This window comes from Rhinolophus hipposideros (assembly GCF_964194185.1).
Source record: "Rhinolophus hipposideros genome assembly, chromosome: 21".
In the NCBI taxonomy this organism is placed as follows: Eukaryota; Metazoa; Chordata; class Mammalia; order Chiroptera; family Rhinolophidae; genus Rhinolophus; species Rhinolophus hipposideros.
The window spans coordinates 27,419,578-27,437,562 of record NC_138067.1 but is presented as its reverse complement, the minus strand read 5'-3'; the positions used below and the strand labels follow the sequence as shown (position 1 = coordinate 27,437,562).

Sequence of the window (17,985 nt, the reverse complement as noted above, 5' to 3'; positions counted from 1 at the left end):
ATTATTGTAGCCATCCTGCAATGTTTATCCTTCACTTTGAAAGCACTGGTTTTTTAACACAATGATGAATTACTGCCTTCACCCTCCAGACAAGGAATCCAGTGATTCAGTCCCATTTCAGAGACCAGAAACGGAGGTGAGGTGCTGAGAGGACAGAGACTGCCGCGGTGTCCCGGTGGGTGAGTAGGCACATCCAGGACTCCTCAGTGCTGCTGGTGGGAGGCCTGGGTACTGCAGGGCGGAGCTTCAGACTCTGATGGCTCCGCCCACACACTTCTGCATCCAGCCATCTCAGACACTGGTTTCTAAGACTTTGTGAAAAGGAAGTGTTCCATAGCAAGCCTCCCACTCCCCAAAGATAAAAGGGCTTGCAGGCCTTACAACCTTCTTGCCATGGAAAGTAGAAAAAAATACATAACCAACTTCCAAACCTCCCTTATGCCCTGCTGTATGACTGAATATCAATATCCCGTTTCTTCTTTCCGTGCGATTCCAGCAGACTTGCCTCATGTAACTTGGACCTTACTGGTAGACACTCTGAGCTCTTTGCCTCTTGCCTTCCGTGGGGATCTGCCTTTGACATTGTTTTAGTACCACTGTCTTTGTAGGTTTACAGTCTCTGAGCATCGTAGCAAGAGGAAATGATAAAGAATTCCATTTTCCACAGACGGAATTCTATAACATATAACTACACCCTTGACAACACGGTCCACTATTGCTCTTAAGTCTAATTTTTTTCTCTCTTCCAAGGAAAGGAAATTCGAAACTATCTTGGGGGGAAGATAACGTGGAGACTTACTCCAGTAGGGGGTGGGAGACCCCAAGGCAATGACTGTGGGCTGTGGCTGCCAAGGAGTTTATCAGATACCACGAGCCAGGATCCAGGGGGCTGACACCCATACTGTTCAAGCTGTGGCATAAGAAAAGACAATATTCCATTCATAAATTAAGTCAAGCTGTACTGATGATGCTCAGTTAGCAGAAACCTCTGTAAAAATTAGAACCAATCAGAATGCCTTCCCCATCAAATTGTTTTATTAGGTTAAACAGCTTAAAGACAATTCATTTTGTTCAGTACCCTTCTAGAAAATATTTCAAGTTTTAAATGAACTTTCTAATACATAAAACAAAATTACTTTACCATACACAAATTTCAGATCAAAATACAACACTCTGTCTGTTTTCTTACAGTTATAAAATCCAGTCAATACAAACTACATACAAAAGATAAAACACTTTCACTGATCCTTGGTACAGGAGAACAGCACAACTGCAATGTGTTCCCAAAGCACAGGGCCTGTGCTCATGAGAAGGGATGGACCCCGCAGGAACCCCACAATAAACGGAAGTAGGAGAACAAAGTGCATGCTACTTGATTTAAGGAAGTTAACATGTCCTTTTGCATCAGGCTTACTTGTAAACCATAAAGCAACTTTGTAAGAAAGTTCAAAATTACTAATTCAAAATACTTCGACTTTGCTACATTTCATATCAGCAAAGAAATAGAAAATTACTCCACAGAACAAATACATTTGGACCACAGGATGTTTCAGACATGACATTTCAGTGTAATCACATTAGCACAATTTCTCTACTACACTACTGAATTTGGGGAGTACAATTTTATAAGTTGCAACTTCCTGGTACTTCAAATATTTTGAATTCTCTGTATAATACAGTCTTTCATTTAGCTTAAGTATTTTTCATTGCAAATCCCTGTTTTTCAGTAGTAGGTGTTTCTTTAATGACCAGGATACCTTATCATACACAATACAACCTAATCTAAATACACGCCTAAATAGACTTTTTCAACTTGGAATCTTCCTAGATAATAAAAGCTGCAGGATTGAAGTTAAAAACCATTCTGTATGCACCATGTCAGAAAATGCAGATATGTTCATTAGACAAAGATTTGTGTTTAACAGGGTGAATTTTGATATGGTATTTTGGGAATCTGGTATTTATGTGATATTTATAGAATTTTCCTTATGGTATTAAAAGCAACAAAATGACAAATCAAGAGTGTGCTGAAAACCGATTCTTGACAGGTTGGCTGTCACGTATTTGGTGACTGTACCACACAGGCACCAGCCAATAGGAGTGACGCTGGCCATTCTGCTGGCCCAGGCCCAGGGTGAAGATCGGCCCTGAGTTTGGGAGTCAAACTGAATGTACAACCCTGTTTTAAGGGATTCCCTTGACAGTTTTCTCTCATAGCAGAAGACATGTCAGTGCTAGAAAACAAATGGATCTACACGTTTATGAGTTATGGATGGACCTCATTTACAGACAGATACAAATATCTTTGTCACCAGGATCATGCAGTGATAAAAATGAAGTCTGCCAGAGCCTGCCTGAGGTGCTTCTGCGATACAGCTTCTGATGAGGATGGAGCGAATGGGTAGAGAGGTGCTTTTGTTACATTGGCTGATCATACCCAGGTCTATTAATATGTATTGCAGAATTGGCTGCAGTGGGTGTTCAGCATTTCTGAAGCCATGATTATTTTTTTTATGATTGTCACAATTCCCAAATGGTATGATTCAAAACAAAATAAGAATCACTATGTCACTGGTGGCTTGAAGGTGAGGCCCCAAACAAAAGCTGTGTTACAAATGAGTCAAAATGAAAAGATCCCATGGGCAAAAAAAGCCACTGATCAGTTATTAAGCAAGTTTTGCTAAATAGCCTGTGCTTTTCTCAACTAAAGGCCACTTGACACATTTCCCACCATAAAATTATCTACTCCATGGATTTTGGGTGATCTCTGTTTTCATGCAGAACTTGAATTTTGAGGTCCCGCATAGGAAGATGCTATATAAACCCACATAAATGGAAGGTTTGTGTTTAAGCTGATGATATCCCTTTGCCCCATGTACTAGAGCCTACATATTTTCCTTTTTTTTAACAAAGCCTAAGAGTCAAATTCAATGAGCATATGCTAGATTAATAATAATGAATTTATTTTCTGAAGCAAAAATTCCTTTTGAAAAAAATAAGAAAAGGTCTCCCTTATTGTAAACAGCAATTCTAATTTCTTAGTTGATACACAGTTTGGAGTGCAGTGTGTTTCAGTCAGAGCTAAAGCGAGAAGGACACAATGGCCCGACTGCTCTAATGCACACACGCCAGCAGGAATGGCGCGGAGTACAGCCCACATGGCGCGGCCCGGGCAGGTCTGCAGGCGGCCATGGCTGAGCTCGCTTATGCCAGTTTCTAGGAGCTGCCCAGACCGTGAGCGCGTCCCTCGGACACTCTGGGGCCTGCACAGTGCCTCTCGGCTGGTGCTGAGGTAGTACGCGTGGCACCTGAGCCCCTCTCCTGGCTCAGAGGAGCCTTGGGGTCCTTCCCAGGTTGGTGTGGAAGGTGGGACTGACCTGGGCCTAGGGAGGCTGTTCTAGTCTAAGGAGCTTAAGGAGCCACAGAGCTATAGTTGGCGATGTCTCAGATGGAGAGAGGCTCTGGCCCCCGTTCTATCCTGGGAAGGGCAGAGCAGTGCAGACTTGGGAAGCTACCTGGGGCCTGGGTCACAGGTCTGGCTCTCTTGCAGCCAGGGAGTGCTGGCTGCGGAAAGTGCTACTCACGAGCCCAGGTCAGGGGCTCCCAGAAGACCTTTTCAACAAATACTTTTAAGTTAATGGCCTAGGGAACTAGAACGCTCTTTCTTTGTGTTGTTTTGTTTTTTGAATACATAATTCAAACAGTTATAAAACCAGGCTTGGAGAGGTATGGGATGAGAAACAGAAGGCAAGATGGGAATGCGATTGCCAAGAAAAATGTATAAAAAAGAGTACTCTTAACATGACCAAAGTAACGTCTTCCACTTTATAACTAAAGTGCCTAAACTGGCACAGAAAGAAGTGCCAGCTGCGGGAAGGGCCTATTTTCTCAGAGAGATTCTACTTAGCAGTACCTTGGAGTAGCCACGATAGGACATAGGGAGGAAAAACAAGACTGGTTCAAACAAAAGGTTATCAGTAAGTGAAGATGACTTAGGAAATGGGGAGAAAATACACACACACAAGTAAGAAAAACACAGATGCTCCCCCCCCCCAAGGACCGGGGTGCGTGTCCAGCTTACGCTTGTTTCCTGTTTCGGGACAGATCTTTCGTAAGGCAGGTGGGGTCAGGAAAAGACACACAGCCGTGGCGCCCTCCCTTTCCCTCCCTAACTGAGGGCAGATTGGGGTGTGTCTTCACAGAAGAGGGAGAGACAAACCATGAGGAATCAGGTCCTGTAGAGATCCCTCTCCAAGGACAGAATACAACTGTTACTCATCAGCTTCCTTAAATCTGAGGAGGTACTAAGAGATTTAAAACAAAAAGCAAGGATCACTGTGCTAGTTAACAATGTGGTTTCAAGGGAAATCTCTAGAAATATATTTCTGAAAGTTCTGCTGAAGATGGTTGTAGCTGTTGGCCACGGGCCACAATCAAGAGACCGTGAACTGTGGTGGGCAGAGAAGAAAGGAAGGGAGGAAAGAACAGGGGACAGAATATAGGTTAAAAGGAACAAATACTCTCCTCCTCAAAAACAATGTAAATGTTCAAGTATGGAATCATATTTTTTCTTTTTTACTAAACTGTTCTCAGACGCTCTCGTTTGCAAGGAGCTTTAGGACCCTAACCAATACCCTGCCACAATGCAAGGATTCTCTCACACTCAGTCAGAGCTGTAAGGACTCACCCTTGGGAGCGCTTTTAGAGATGAGCCCTCAAGGCCACAGAAGGCATCCATTGGATCACGAGGCAATTCTATCTGAAAGTTCTAAAACTGACAGAAAAATTCGGTCTCTCCAGTTTCTGCCTGTTGGACTGAGCTAGGCACTCTGGACTAAGCTCATGTGCTCATTTTAAAGACTTCCTTACAGGCCAGAGCCTCATGCCGTCAGAGGTTCCTGTTACAGCTTCAAGAGTGCCTGTCACTCTGGCTGTCATCCTTTGGGTGGCCTCCTGACTTGCTCAGGTCTCTCAAACTGTGGTGCCTGGAACGGGCAGCTTAATGCAGTGGTCCAGAGGCCTAGCAATACAGCTCATGCACGGATGGAAGTAGCAGGACAGACTTCCTTTTCTAGCGAGCAGCCCTCCACACAGACACGTGCTGGTATTTTTTTAAACAGTTGGCTTATGTTTAAATTATCAATGACTCCCTGCCCCTTTTCTTTTTCAATTAGGAACTATCTTTCCTGAACCTAGAGAGACTTTATATTTAGTCATTTTATTCGACTGTAAAGAGCACTGCAGACCCTGATACCCAACACTTAATCCCTTTTTACTGCCTTTTATTTTTTTATACAAGTGACTAATAAAAATGTTGAAATCGGACACTGTTAGAGTACCTCAGTCCATGTCCACAAGGATCCATTCTTATCAACACAGTCTTCGTGTGGATATTCAGTCTATTTCTCAGCCCTTTCAACCCTATTTCTACTTCCTTTTCTCATTCACAAAGATATCAAGAATGACTTTATCAAATGTCTTATTGAAATCAAGATAAGCTGGGCACATCATATACTGATGAATCTACCAGTCCCATAACCTGAACTGGAAAGGAAGTGGTATTATAAAAAAATTAAGTAGCTCCCTTTTGTATCACTTTGTTAAATAACCCTTCTTTATTTGAAGGTACGAAAGTTCTACACACACACACACACACACACACACACACACACACACGAGGACTGGTCACACAAATTTTGTTTCTTGGCTTGTTTCTAAGTTTCACATCACACCACATCCAAGTTAAGAAAGCACAGTTTAGGTCTACTGATCTCAAACAGGGGTCTAGAAAATATCCTGTTTATCTGACCAGTACTATAGTCTATTACTTTTGAGAATTTGGGGAAAAAAGAAAAAAGTAACTCTGGTAAAGAGTTTTAAGTACTACTAGAGGACTTCATTAGGCAAATTCTGAATTGAGGGTTATTCGTAACAACTCTAAATATTCTAAACGCGTATTTGGGATGTTTCAGCTATACAGAATCAAATTTAAATATTAGGGAAGTAGAAGGAGAGTGGTGGCATGGGTCCAGAAAGTAATCCCATTTACACAAACATACATTTACTTGTCTATCATGTGGCAGCAGACATGAGAATGAAGAAAGCACTAAGGCCGGGGATATTGAGTGCGGCGCAGCCCCTGCCCCCCAGTAGCTGACATAACCAGTGACTAGAGGCTGAGACGATTGGCAATTGACAGCCCGGGTCATAAGCAGCACCACCATTTGTGTGCTAGGCACCAACCAGCCCGAGCTCTCACCTGTATCACTTCACTGAATCCTCACAGCGCTAAGAGGTGAATGAATACTTGTTATCCCACTTCCGCAGGTGGAAACCCAGCTTCAGGGTTAAAGGGCTTCCGAAGGTCACAAAACCGTCAGCGGTGGAAATCTTCACACCCACATGCGCCTGGCACAGGCCCACACATGTTCATAACCACTAGGTTTGCTCGGGGAAGGACATCAAATGTTTACAGATGTTTTCCTCAAAATAATTAAAATACGGTTTGGGACTTTAAAGAGGTAGGCCTGGGTTCTCTTGGAAACCACTTAAGGAAATGTTTCAGGGCCTGCTGCCAAACCCACATGGTGCTGACCTGCTGCCATCTGAGGAGAAACTTTGCCATTCTACTGTCAGGAGCAAGTCCTTGCAAAAGCCCTCTAAAAAGCACACGTAGGAAAACTAAATCTGATGAACGCATAAACACGGTTACGTTTTTAGGTTTTACTGGGTACGTACGTAAGTTATTCCTAGTAGGCTAGGTTTTTAGGAATGGGTGTGATGACTCTTCTGGGTACTAGGGATAGTGAGTAATTCTATAAGAAATCACTGGAAGGGAAGGTCTGTCTACAAGAACTGATGGGCTTCACAGCTCCCCTCAACTTACAGGACAGGTAAGCTGTGTAGGCAGAGCCCAACATGTGCCATGTGGGGAAGGTACATACAGGAAATGAGCAAGGTGGAGCATTCCACTGACAGTCAGAACAAACCTGATTACTCACGATTTTAAGTATAATGCAACTCTAGGGTGTTCAGCCAACCTCAATCCTGCACTTAGGAAACATTTCCAGGGTTTCACTTTAAAATCCCAAGTCATCAGAACTAAAAGAAAAGAAGAATCTAGTAATGAGCCTATATTTTCATCAAAACGAAAGATTCTTGGGCAACAAATTCATGAAAATACACTTAATAGATCCTTAAAGTGTTCACGATAGCACCTTATAGAAAATCAAAAATAGTATCCCCAAGCATCTAAATTACTAACACTGGGTCAAACTACAGAGAGACAAATTTCCTGTCTGATCCCAACAAGGATGGAAATTACGCTTTCTGTTTTACACAGCAGTGGTGTTTAAATATACTACTTTTCTACGTTATGAAAACATAGTCTTTTAAAGACTCTTTAAAGTTCAAGTTGAGTTTCAAGTAATCACTTTGCAGCAGCTCTAGGAGAATTATTGTTCCTCCTGATTAAAAGTGCCTATTTAAAAAAAAAAAAAAAAAGGAAAATATGCCTTAGAGAATTGTATTCCTCAAGGCCGCTTACTGCTTGCTTCCAGGCTTTTGTTAAAGGACAGAATGTGTTGAATTCTTCTAAATTGGCAGGGGATCAAGCACAACACTACATAATGAGGTAGCTGAGAACAGAGTTTTTCCTATAAACACAGAGAACAAGGGAATAAGTGCATGTAGTTCTCATCCAATTAAACAGGAAACATAATAAAGCAAGTTACGTATAGTCATATTTAAACTAAGTTCACTGGTTTAACTTGAAAAAATATAACCCAAGGGTTCGAAGGTACAGTTTACTTGTAATTGATGAGTAAGAACAATAAGAATAAGGTACTTAAAAACCTATGATTTGTACTGAAATGCTAAAAAGAAAGTTCTAGTAAATATAATTCACCAACCAGAAAACAAGATGAACCTACGAGGACTTGGGGGTCTGAATTACTTGAAGTGAGTGTTTATTTACACGGGTCCTATTGACTGGCTCATCTTCTCCCGTTTCATCTTATGCAGTATGTGCCAGACTCTGTGGGCTGCCATCCTCCTCCTACTCATACCTTGTCTAATTCACATTAGTGATTTAAGAATTTACAACTTTTATGGGCCATGAGGACATTAATATCAAAATTATAATTAGCCCAGATTTCAGCTGAGTAGCAATTTAAAGATTAGTTTTTAATCTCAAAATAAAAAAGAGAAGGCAACAGACATTTCTCACTAGATAATTATGTAACGTTGCTGTAGATATTTAATTATCTAAGATTCTGTTATTAGATATTTGAAAGGGAAGGAGTTTAAAAATGCAATCACTTAGAGAACTTCAATGATAGAACTGAAAAAGAAAAACTTTCCTCAACTGTATATATCGGACCACACAATATAGTCATAACTGAGCTCTTCAGATGTCACATACACGGAACTTTTGCAATGAGACAAAGTTGATATGTTTAAAATGAAAATAACAACAGACTTCCTTCTGAAAAATACACGAGCAATTTTAAAAGTTATCAGCTGACTTGCCAACAGCAACAACAAAAAAGTAGAAAAAAATCTATAGTTCAATACTCACTATTAAGACTTCACTGCCAGCAGGCAGGACAAACTCTTAAGCTAAGTTCATGGTTTTCTCCAATATGGGCAAAGGGGTCATTCCTCACCTTTATACCATAAATTTCTATAATTTCTGAACCAGCTGTAAAGACTACTCCAGGGATTATTAAAAAGCTAGCAAAATACTTACCATTCTAAGACACAATTTCTTTCCCCTACTGATTACATGTGGCAAGAAAGGGAAGTATTAGGTTGGTGCAAAAGCAACTGCGGTTTTTCTAATTGTTTTAACCTTTTAAACCGCAATTCCTTTTGCACCAACCTAATATAAATGAAGCTTTAGCCCTTTAAAATAAAAACAGCTTCTTTCAAAAACAAATACTTACTACTCCTGTTCTTACAACTGTAGTAAATTCTGAAATGTCCTATAGTTAACTGACAAAGAAAACCAAAGATCTTTCAGCTTATGTCTGCACAACTTGCAAAAAAATGTTTGGGGGTTTAAGTTATACCTCAAATGACTGATATGAATATAAAACTCCTTGTATGCCTAGGAAATAAAGTGATAGTCTAACAGGCTGAACGGTGAAGTGATAATCCAAACGCCTGATTTCTGCTTTTGGCTTCCACCCCCATCTGCAGTGGGGAATGAATCTGCATCTCCCGGGCCTCAGATTGCTGTCTGTCTCGTGGAGAGCGCTGCACCATCACAGAGATGTGAGGATCAAAGCAGTACGTTCTGGAAAAGATTTTGAGCCCCATATAAAAAGCGATAAATAAAACCCACCAGTAAAGGTGATAAACGTCAGTAGGTGTGCTAAGCACAGGGTCTCAACAATCCTACAGGACATATGGGGACCACAGAGTTGTGTGTCACCTATGTCAGGCACTTGCATCTCTCATTCTGTGCTCATTTCCCACTGTTATGAGGCCGGCCTATTTGTGTACAAAGTCTCTCATTTAAAAGCCAGCAAAATGAGTCACTCCCAGAGAGTACTTTTCAGTCCCGTGAAGAACGTCACCTGGATCACAAGCACACTATATTCATTGGTCAAACATTTATTGACTGCTTACTGTGTGCTAAGCACTGAGATCAGCGAACGACTAAGGTGGGTCCCCTGCCCACAAGGAGTTTACAACCTAGGAGGAGGGCAGTGTTACATCTGCCTCACTGTTAAGCTCCCCAGAAATCCAAGCAGAATTCTTAGTAGGCACTCAATAAACATTTGTTGATTAAACCCAGGGCAGGCTTTTCTGCACCAGAGTCTCCTCTCTCACCGACTACCCCAGGGCTCACAGGGCCAAGGAGCAGCCACTGAAGGGTAGCTTCCCTGCTGCCTTCCACCGGGTGCTTTTTAAGGGGATTTCAGCACTTTTTAAATCGATGCAGTGAAAGTGCCACCTCATTCTTCCCCAGATAATCAAATGTCTTCATCTGACCACGGAGGCCTCCTCTTAAATAAAGAAAGCCAACATTCTGGAAGGTAATACAGCAGTGGTGGTTTTAGCGCTCCTTGGAAAACATTTTGGGATCCCTAGTTTGGTATACTGAAGTAGGAACCAAATGGAACGCCAATGGACCAAGGCAGCTAACACATTTCTCTAAAGACCTCACTTACAGCCATGAGTAACTGAGGTGCCACAGTGAAGACTGCCTTATCTTTACCATGTCAATATAAAGAATGTATTTCCTGCACATTGCCTCGGGAACCCCCTCCCCACTTACAAAGGATAAAAAAGGCACTTCTAAAGCACCACTGAAGAAAGTGCCATCATTAAAGCGGTAGTGCAATATAATAGAACCCTTCAATACAAACAACAGTGTCCAACACCCCCAAATGTTCTTTTTTGGTTGCTACAGTTTGAAAAAAGCCTACTGTTAGCTATCAACTCCTCACAGCAATGAAATCATGAATTAATGAAATAAACAATGAATTTAGAAGTTTCTTAGGCCAAATCTTTACAGCATACCAACTACTAGTTGGTAAACGTTGTTCCTAATCCCACTCCAAAAAAGAAATGCAAACACCAAGTAAAACTTACTATAAACTATGAATATATCAATATTTACACTCAACATGAGTTTAACACAGTAGTATAAACTGAAGGGCCACAGGCTCAAGAATTTATCTGAAGCACCAGGAGACAGTAATATATGTAGTTTGGAACTACAATTCAAAAAGTAAACATATACAGACAGATTTACCAAGTCAAGTAAAACTAACTCTCTGTCTCTCTCCTTCTTTCTCTCATCTCTCGCTTTTTCCTCTCACAGAATATAAGCATGATCACGAAAGAACAAAAAACTTCATTTTAAACACTTAAATCTTTGAAAAATCTACAGTTGGATGTGTTAAACAGAGAAACAAACAACCCTACTTTAGACTGTAGCGTAGGAGAGATTCTTTAATTATTCATTTACTCTAACCTGAGACAACTTTCCTTCTGTTGGTGGGATAAGGAAAATAAATTGCACTTCCCCAAAAGATATTATATTAAAAATTTTAAGATCTATCCTCAGCGGCCAATTCCAACATACACCTGATAAAAGTGCCTTATGGAAAAAGAAGTATCAAAAATTCATCAAGAAAAGATGTTTCAAGGCATAAGTGGAATGTTAAAACACAAACCTGCATGAAATGACTTAAAATTTATTTCACAATACTGAAATAACTGCAATTTACAAAAAAGGTCACAATTAATTTTGGAACATAATAAAATTAAATACATCCCTACACTTCAACATAATATTTTTATATTTATATATAGTAAAATAACAGTTTGGCACTTAGTAGCTTTTGTTGGTTATTGCATCCCATATTATATGGCAAATTTTTAAAAAATTCCCTAATTTCTGCAGCTACTGTGTCAATAAACTTAATTTAAAACAAAAAACCAAAAAACAAAATAAAAACACTACTTTCTAAAATGAATTGATCAAGTCATACAGGCACTGATAATATTGCAGTAGGGACCCATTCACTCCTAAACAAAAAATTGTCTCCTTGGAAAGGCCTGGCATAGACTGGGAAGAATTTTAAACTTCAATTTAAAAAAAAAAAAAAAAAAAAAAAAAAAAAAGAGCGAATCGCTGATTGTCATGGCTTTAATAAGACATTAGTTACTACTTGAAGTACTTCAATTGCAGCTTCTGAATGCCGAGGTTGTGTTCTGCACAAGGTATTTTACCAAAGAAAATTCACTTTTTCAGCAATTTGTTTTCTCATGTCTAATTATAAAAAGAAAGTTTTCTTTCTTTGCAATGGCCATGTAGCTTGCTTTGATTTAAAAGATAGCCAAAATGTCATTGGGAAAGTGTGCAGATAACAGCTGACTGGTACAAGATACAAAAAAAAAAAGAAAGAAAAAAAAGAGGGCATCATGATTTACAAATCGAATTTGATTGTGTTACATGAATGTGTGGCAAGTCTGACCTAGCATCTCTGATAGAGAAGATAAAAACCTCAGACCTCTGTTACCAAACTCTTCTGCCAGAATGGAGAGCGAATGTACCACACATAACATTCTTTAGAAACCCCACGGGTAAGGCTCCTTTCAGCAACTTTTATAGCATTGTGTAGACTTCTGATGGGTGTAAAAAAGAAAAACCAAACAAAACACTGCTCACCCCTTTTTCTGTTCATGGTGGGAAAACATAAGCGACATTTCATATGCATGTTAATAGCATATAAACATTCCATATAGCAAGTTTCTAGAAGAAATTCCTGGTCTCAAATTTACAACCAAAGGATACATTTATACATTAATAATTAAGACAAAATGCTGCTTCTTAGAGCCATATTCTAAGAGGAAAAAAAGCTGTAGAAAATAATTAAAAATGAAGACTTCTATATTAAATTGATTAGAAATCTGATATTGCATAAAATTCAAATTATGAAGCAATCAAGCACTTTGAAGTCCCTAATTTTACACTGAGATAGTATAATTTGAATGGAAAACAAAATATCTTACAAGATAAATGCTACTAATGACAGATGTTTTTCCCCCAATGGTTACTGGAATAGAGTGGGTTGGCATGGAAGTGAAAGATAGGAAAGGAAAAGATTAATTTGCTGTACTATGAACAGAATAAAATTAAGCTGAGGTAGTTTATTCTACCAGCCAAACTTTACTTGTAACGTAATTTGTCTAAACTCTTACTAGTGAACGGCATTGAGAAAATTCTACTACAAAGACTAGATTCTTAACATGTTTGCATTCTAAGACAAGTTTTCAAATCCTAAACAGTAGTAAACAAGACTTTGTGTGCTTTCAGATTATTTAAAAAAGTTTTTGATCCCTTTGTATTTTATCTGGACTTTTTTTGTTTGTTTGTTTAAGTCACTGCAGACCTTTATTATTTGCCTGACTCAGGTCTTTCTTTTATAAAATCTCCTACTTGCTAATATCCTCATATTTATAAAATGGTGTTGATTAATTGCAAAGGAAGAGTGGCACTGCATGAGATCCTTCACAACTCCAAGAGTACTACTCCAGAAATTACGGCATGACGTACCTTAATCTAAATTAACGTAGAAGTTAGCAACTTCCTTTAAATTCACATGAGGGCTGCAACCTGACTCATGAATTTGTTCAGTCTTTACTAAGATAGAATGTCATCAAAGAGAAATTTTATCTTAGTTTCATCATAATACAGTTTAAAAAAGATTCTCAGCACAAAGTATTAGGAGTAACTGGAGAGACTAGCTGGCATACAGTCCAATCTAACGTTTTAGGCACAAACCTTAATTTTTGGGCAGGGTTAGGCATATGTCCTCCCAAGTGCAGTAGAAAAGCAGTCTTGGTATGTTCGGATATGTTGATTTGCATATATGGATTTTTGTTTGTTTACCAAAGCCAGGTACACAGCAGTCAGATACGAGTTCCCTTCAGGGAAAATGCACCTTAGTATTTTAACTTCAGTATTTTACATTATACCGATTCCCACTTCCCTTTTCCTTTTGACATTCACTAGCCTCCATTTGTCTATAGACACTAACTGGAGGACTGATTCCTCCTAGGTAGTTTTTCAACAGTTACGTGCTCTCCCAAACAAGAGCCGAAGCTCAGGCTTCTAAGCCTTAGAAAGCCACTAGAGTTACCATACGAAGCCTGGCACGCAGAGCAAGATTCGCTGCCATCTCTGTTCCCCTCACGCAAAGCCATGTCATGGTGCACTTGGTCAGGAGCTCTGCTTCTAGTCTGCTTCCTCTTCAAGGTGAATGAACACGGATACGGAATAAGCCTTGCTGAAGCTGCAGGCGGAAAAGCTTGCAATTTGCAATACGTAAGGCTGCACACCCGGTGCGGCGAAGGTCGGATGGAAGGAGTGGTTTAGTGTGGTGCCAGGTGCCCGTGCTTCTTTTAAACTCACGCACGTAATCGTAATTGGTACCTAAACCATGAGAATAAGCAATGGTGAGACAACATGCCTCCGAACCACTAGGAAACAGTTCTGACAAAATCACCGTAACATTCTTACCTGTATCGAGGTCTCCGATAACATAAATACTGGCTCCTATGGGTACAGCTCCATAAACAAAAGATGAACTGGCGGGGATGCATAAATTCTGGTCGTTAAGGTAGATCCATCTGAAAACAAACAGACCAAACCTTGGTGAGCCTCCAACAGAACTGGGCCCTGAGCCAGGAGATCCCACTCCCACATTCTACTTCTGGGTAACCACTGATTACTGTCACGATTGGTATGAGTTTTGTCTGTTCTAGAATGCCATATATATATTGAATCACAAACAGTGTGCACTTTTCAATTTGTTCCTTTTGCTCAGCACAACGTTTCTGAGGTTTATCCATGTTGCCACCTGCATCAATAATTTGTTTCTTTTTATTTCGTAGTAGTATTCCATTATATGGATATACCAGGGTTTACTTATCCATTCACCTGCTCATGCTCAGTTGGGTAGCACTCAGTTTTGGCTATTGTAATAAAGCTGTTTTGGACATTAGAGTGCAAATCTTTTTTGTAAAGTTATGTTATAGACTTGTTTGGTTATATGATTAATGGTATCTTTCACTTGATAAGAAAATGCCTCGCTGTGTTCCAAAGTACTGTGCTGTTTTGCATCCCATTTAGCAATGTCTAAGAATTCCAACTGCTTGGCATTAGTGCCAGCTCTTGCTACTGTCAAACTTTTCCCTTTTATCCATATTAGCGCTCTGAAGACTAATGATGTGGAACATCTCTGCATGTGCTTATTGGCCATTTTATAATACATATCTTCATTTGTGAAATGTCTGTTCAAAGATTTGATCATTTTTAAAATTGGGTTTTCCCTCTCCTTACTGCATTTTAAGATTCTTTATAGTTGTAGATACAAGTCCTTTGTTAGATACATGTATCATGAATATTTTTCTCAGCATGTAGATTGTCTTTTCATTTTTCTAAGGGAGCCTTTTGAAGGACAGATGTTTTTCATTTTGATGAATTCCAATTTACCCTTTTTTCCTTTTACAGTTCATGTTTTCTGCATCCTTCTAGGAAATCTTTACCTATAATACTCCAAGGTTGCAAAGATTTTCCTTCTATGCTCTTTTCTGGAAATTTCATGGTTTCAGCTCTTACATTTAGGTTTTATGATACATTTCAGGTTAATTTTTGTGTATGGTAGGAGGTAAGAGTCAAAGTTCTTTTTTCCCCCATACATATATCTAGTTGTTCCAGCATCATTTGCTGAAAAGACGTTTCTTTCCCCCACTAAATTGCCTTGGCACTTCTGTTGAAAATCAATTTAATAAGCACTAAAAGGATCCAATGCTCCATGAAGAAGTGGTGGATTCCACAGCTGAGACAGAAAATACAGGATTAGCCTGGAGCGTCTTGTACTGCCAGATAGGAAGTGCTTAAAAAAGGATGGGCATGTCTAAAGGACACAGGAGCCGATATGAAGTAGCTCCCAATGACCAAAGCTGGGAAAAATTGAGCAACAAAATAATGATAGTATTAGATTTATAACTCATAGAATAAAATAAACATCCAGTAGTCCATACTAATATAAATAAATAATTGCATACATTTACAAAAAAATAGGGAGAAGGGACAGGTTTTCTTTTCAGAATTCCAGTCAACAAATGTAGAAGGAATGAGGGAAATAGAAAAGTCACCATTAGGCAAACATCATAGAAACAGCTCCTGGAGGCTGGTCCCCCTATGGGTGTTTAATTACTGGTGAAAGTGTGACAAGAAACAGTATGCATGCATATTCGCAAATTCTCTCTTCCACGATATTTATTAATTACAGAGGGAAAAACAGTAACTGTATGGTGGAGAAACCCAACAGACACCATTTTAACAGGGTAATCAAGATCAGCATCACAGGAAAAGGACATGTTGACATCATGTCCTACCCGACGTGCAGAGAAGGGTACAACATGACCTCTGTGGTATTCCTGCCCCAAATACTCAATCACAGCCTAATAAGAAAAAATCATTAGACAAACCTAAATTAAGAGAGCCTATGAAAAACTGATGAATAATCTTTAAGAGAATTATGAAAGACTGAGGAACGTCACAGATGAAAGGAGACTGAAAAACATTACAACAACCGAGTACAATGTTGGATCCTGGATTGGAGCCTGAAGCAGTGAAAAAGATACTGGCAGACGAGCTGGTGAAATCCAAATAAAGTCTGTAGTTTACTTAATAATATTGTACCAGCGTAAATATTTCGGTTTTGATATCTGTACTATAGTTATATGTAAGATGTTAACATGAGGGGAAGCTGGGTGAACGGTTTATGGGAACTCTATTTTTGCAACTTTTCTACAAGTCTAAAATTATTCCAAAATACACCTGAAACTAATAAATAAATAAATAAATAAATAAATAAATAAATAAATAAAATAAAATAAAATAATTCCAAAATAAAAGTTTTATTTTTTTTTTGCTTAAAAACAAACAAAGAAACTAGACTCTGCTGTGTAATGATGTTCACTCACGGTAATTTCACCAATTTCCCTTTAATACCTAAAGGCATAACCCCGTCATAGTAGACCTCAGTTAGACCTCAGGGATGGATCTACACCCTTAAGAACTCCCAAAGTCCAGGCCGACACTCATGGGAACATACAGGTGTATGGGCATTGCTCCTGGTATCTCCAACTCTAGGCTATGAAGTGTCCTAAGCCACTGACATAGGTCCAGAGTGTCTCGATGCTAAACACAAGGCAAAATTATTTCACTAACAACAGCACTTTTATTTCAATGAACACTCTTCCCATATTGTTATAAAGTAGTAGTTTCCATATTTTGAATTCCAAGAAACATGGAAGCAAAATGATTCGTCCAAATTGCTATAACAACTCAGCAGCAAAGCTAATATAAGCCACCCTATTTCTAAATACCTTCATCTAACATTGATTCACGTAACATCCTAATGTTGACTGGTACTCAGCAGTTTGGGACTGGGAATACAGGCTGGCCCCTGCCTCCAAAACGCCTCTAATTAATAGGAAAAGCGAAAAATCCAAGAGCTTTCATGGAAAAGTAAAAACGAGGTCCTGAACGGGCCTTTGAAAGAAAACGAATAAAAACTATTAATACAATTAACTGACTTACTCACATGTTATGTCGTCAGGGCTAAATGTCAATAACTAAACCCCGACATCTAAATTCTTCCCAGGCTCTGAATGAAACAAGCTGATGAGAAGCCTTATGCCTTGCCTGCAGCTGAGCTGCACCTGTCAGACCACCCCCAGTAGAGACGCACACACCTCTCTGGGAAGCCCATTAACAGGCCCATGGGTGTGTTCACCGTGGTAACTGGCACTTCTAAATCAGGGCATTTCTGACTAGACTGTCTCCTGAAAATGCGCATCAGAAAACAATGATATTTTGAAATACTTTTGTAGAGTTGAGAATTTAACATAAGTCCTCCCTGAACTAATGAAACAAAGCTGAAGAAACTGGTCTACTTGTATGTGGATGGTCTAACCAAATCTGGTCCCAAGCAGGTCAATGAGTCAGAGTTCCTGGGTTTCAACAAAACCATCCTAGGTGACTTTATAAAGTGCTGGGGCTTCAAATTAAGTAAAGCTAACATGAAAACCTAATTGGATCGTGTATATAGCTGCTGCTTATAAAATAGTTATAAAAGGCATGTGGTTTTGCATTTCTTTCTCTATCATTTATCACCTTGTTGACCTTGGACAATTTAGCTAACCCAGTCTCCGTTTCATTGTCTGTAACGTGGGGACACCAGACACCATCACCATCCTCAAATGACTGTCATGAGGATAAAATGAACTCGCCAACATAAAGCACTTCGCATGGTGTCCAGTACATGGCAAACATCAGTAAGTGGTAATGATTTTTGTAACAGACAGAACATTATTATGCCTTTATTCACAAGGTTTTCAAACATGGGCTTCTCAGGACTTCGAGGCTACAATGATACATCCTCTGGGAAC

At 39.5% G+C, this 17,985-nt stretch overlaps 1 protein-coding gene across 1 annotated transcript in view; it reads right to left on the bottom strand.

The window, feature by feature from the left end:
• Positions 1 to 1,019: 1,019 nt before the first annotated feature.
• Positions 1,020 to 17,985, bottom strand: part of GAN (gigaxonin) — a 63,234-nt gene continuing 46,268 nt past the window's right edge. Inside the window, exons 10-11 of the mRNA XM_081031058.1 lie at positions 14,042 to 14,151; positions 1,020 to 13,954 (exon numbers count right to left, since the gene is read on the bottom strand). Coding sequence (XP_080887184.1) covers positions 13,773 to 13,954; positions 14,042 to 14,151 — 292 coding nt within the window. The 3' untranslated portion in view covers positions 1,020 to 13,772. The remainder of the gene's footprint in view (positions 13,955 to 14,041; positions 14,152 to 17,985) is intronic.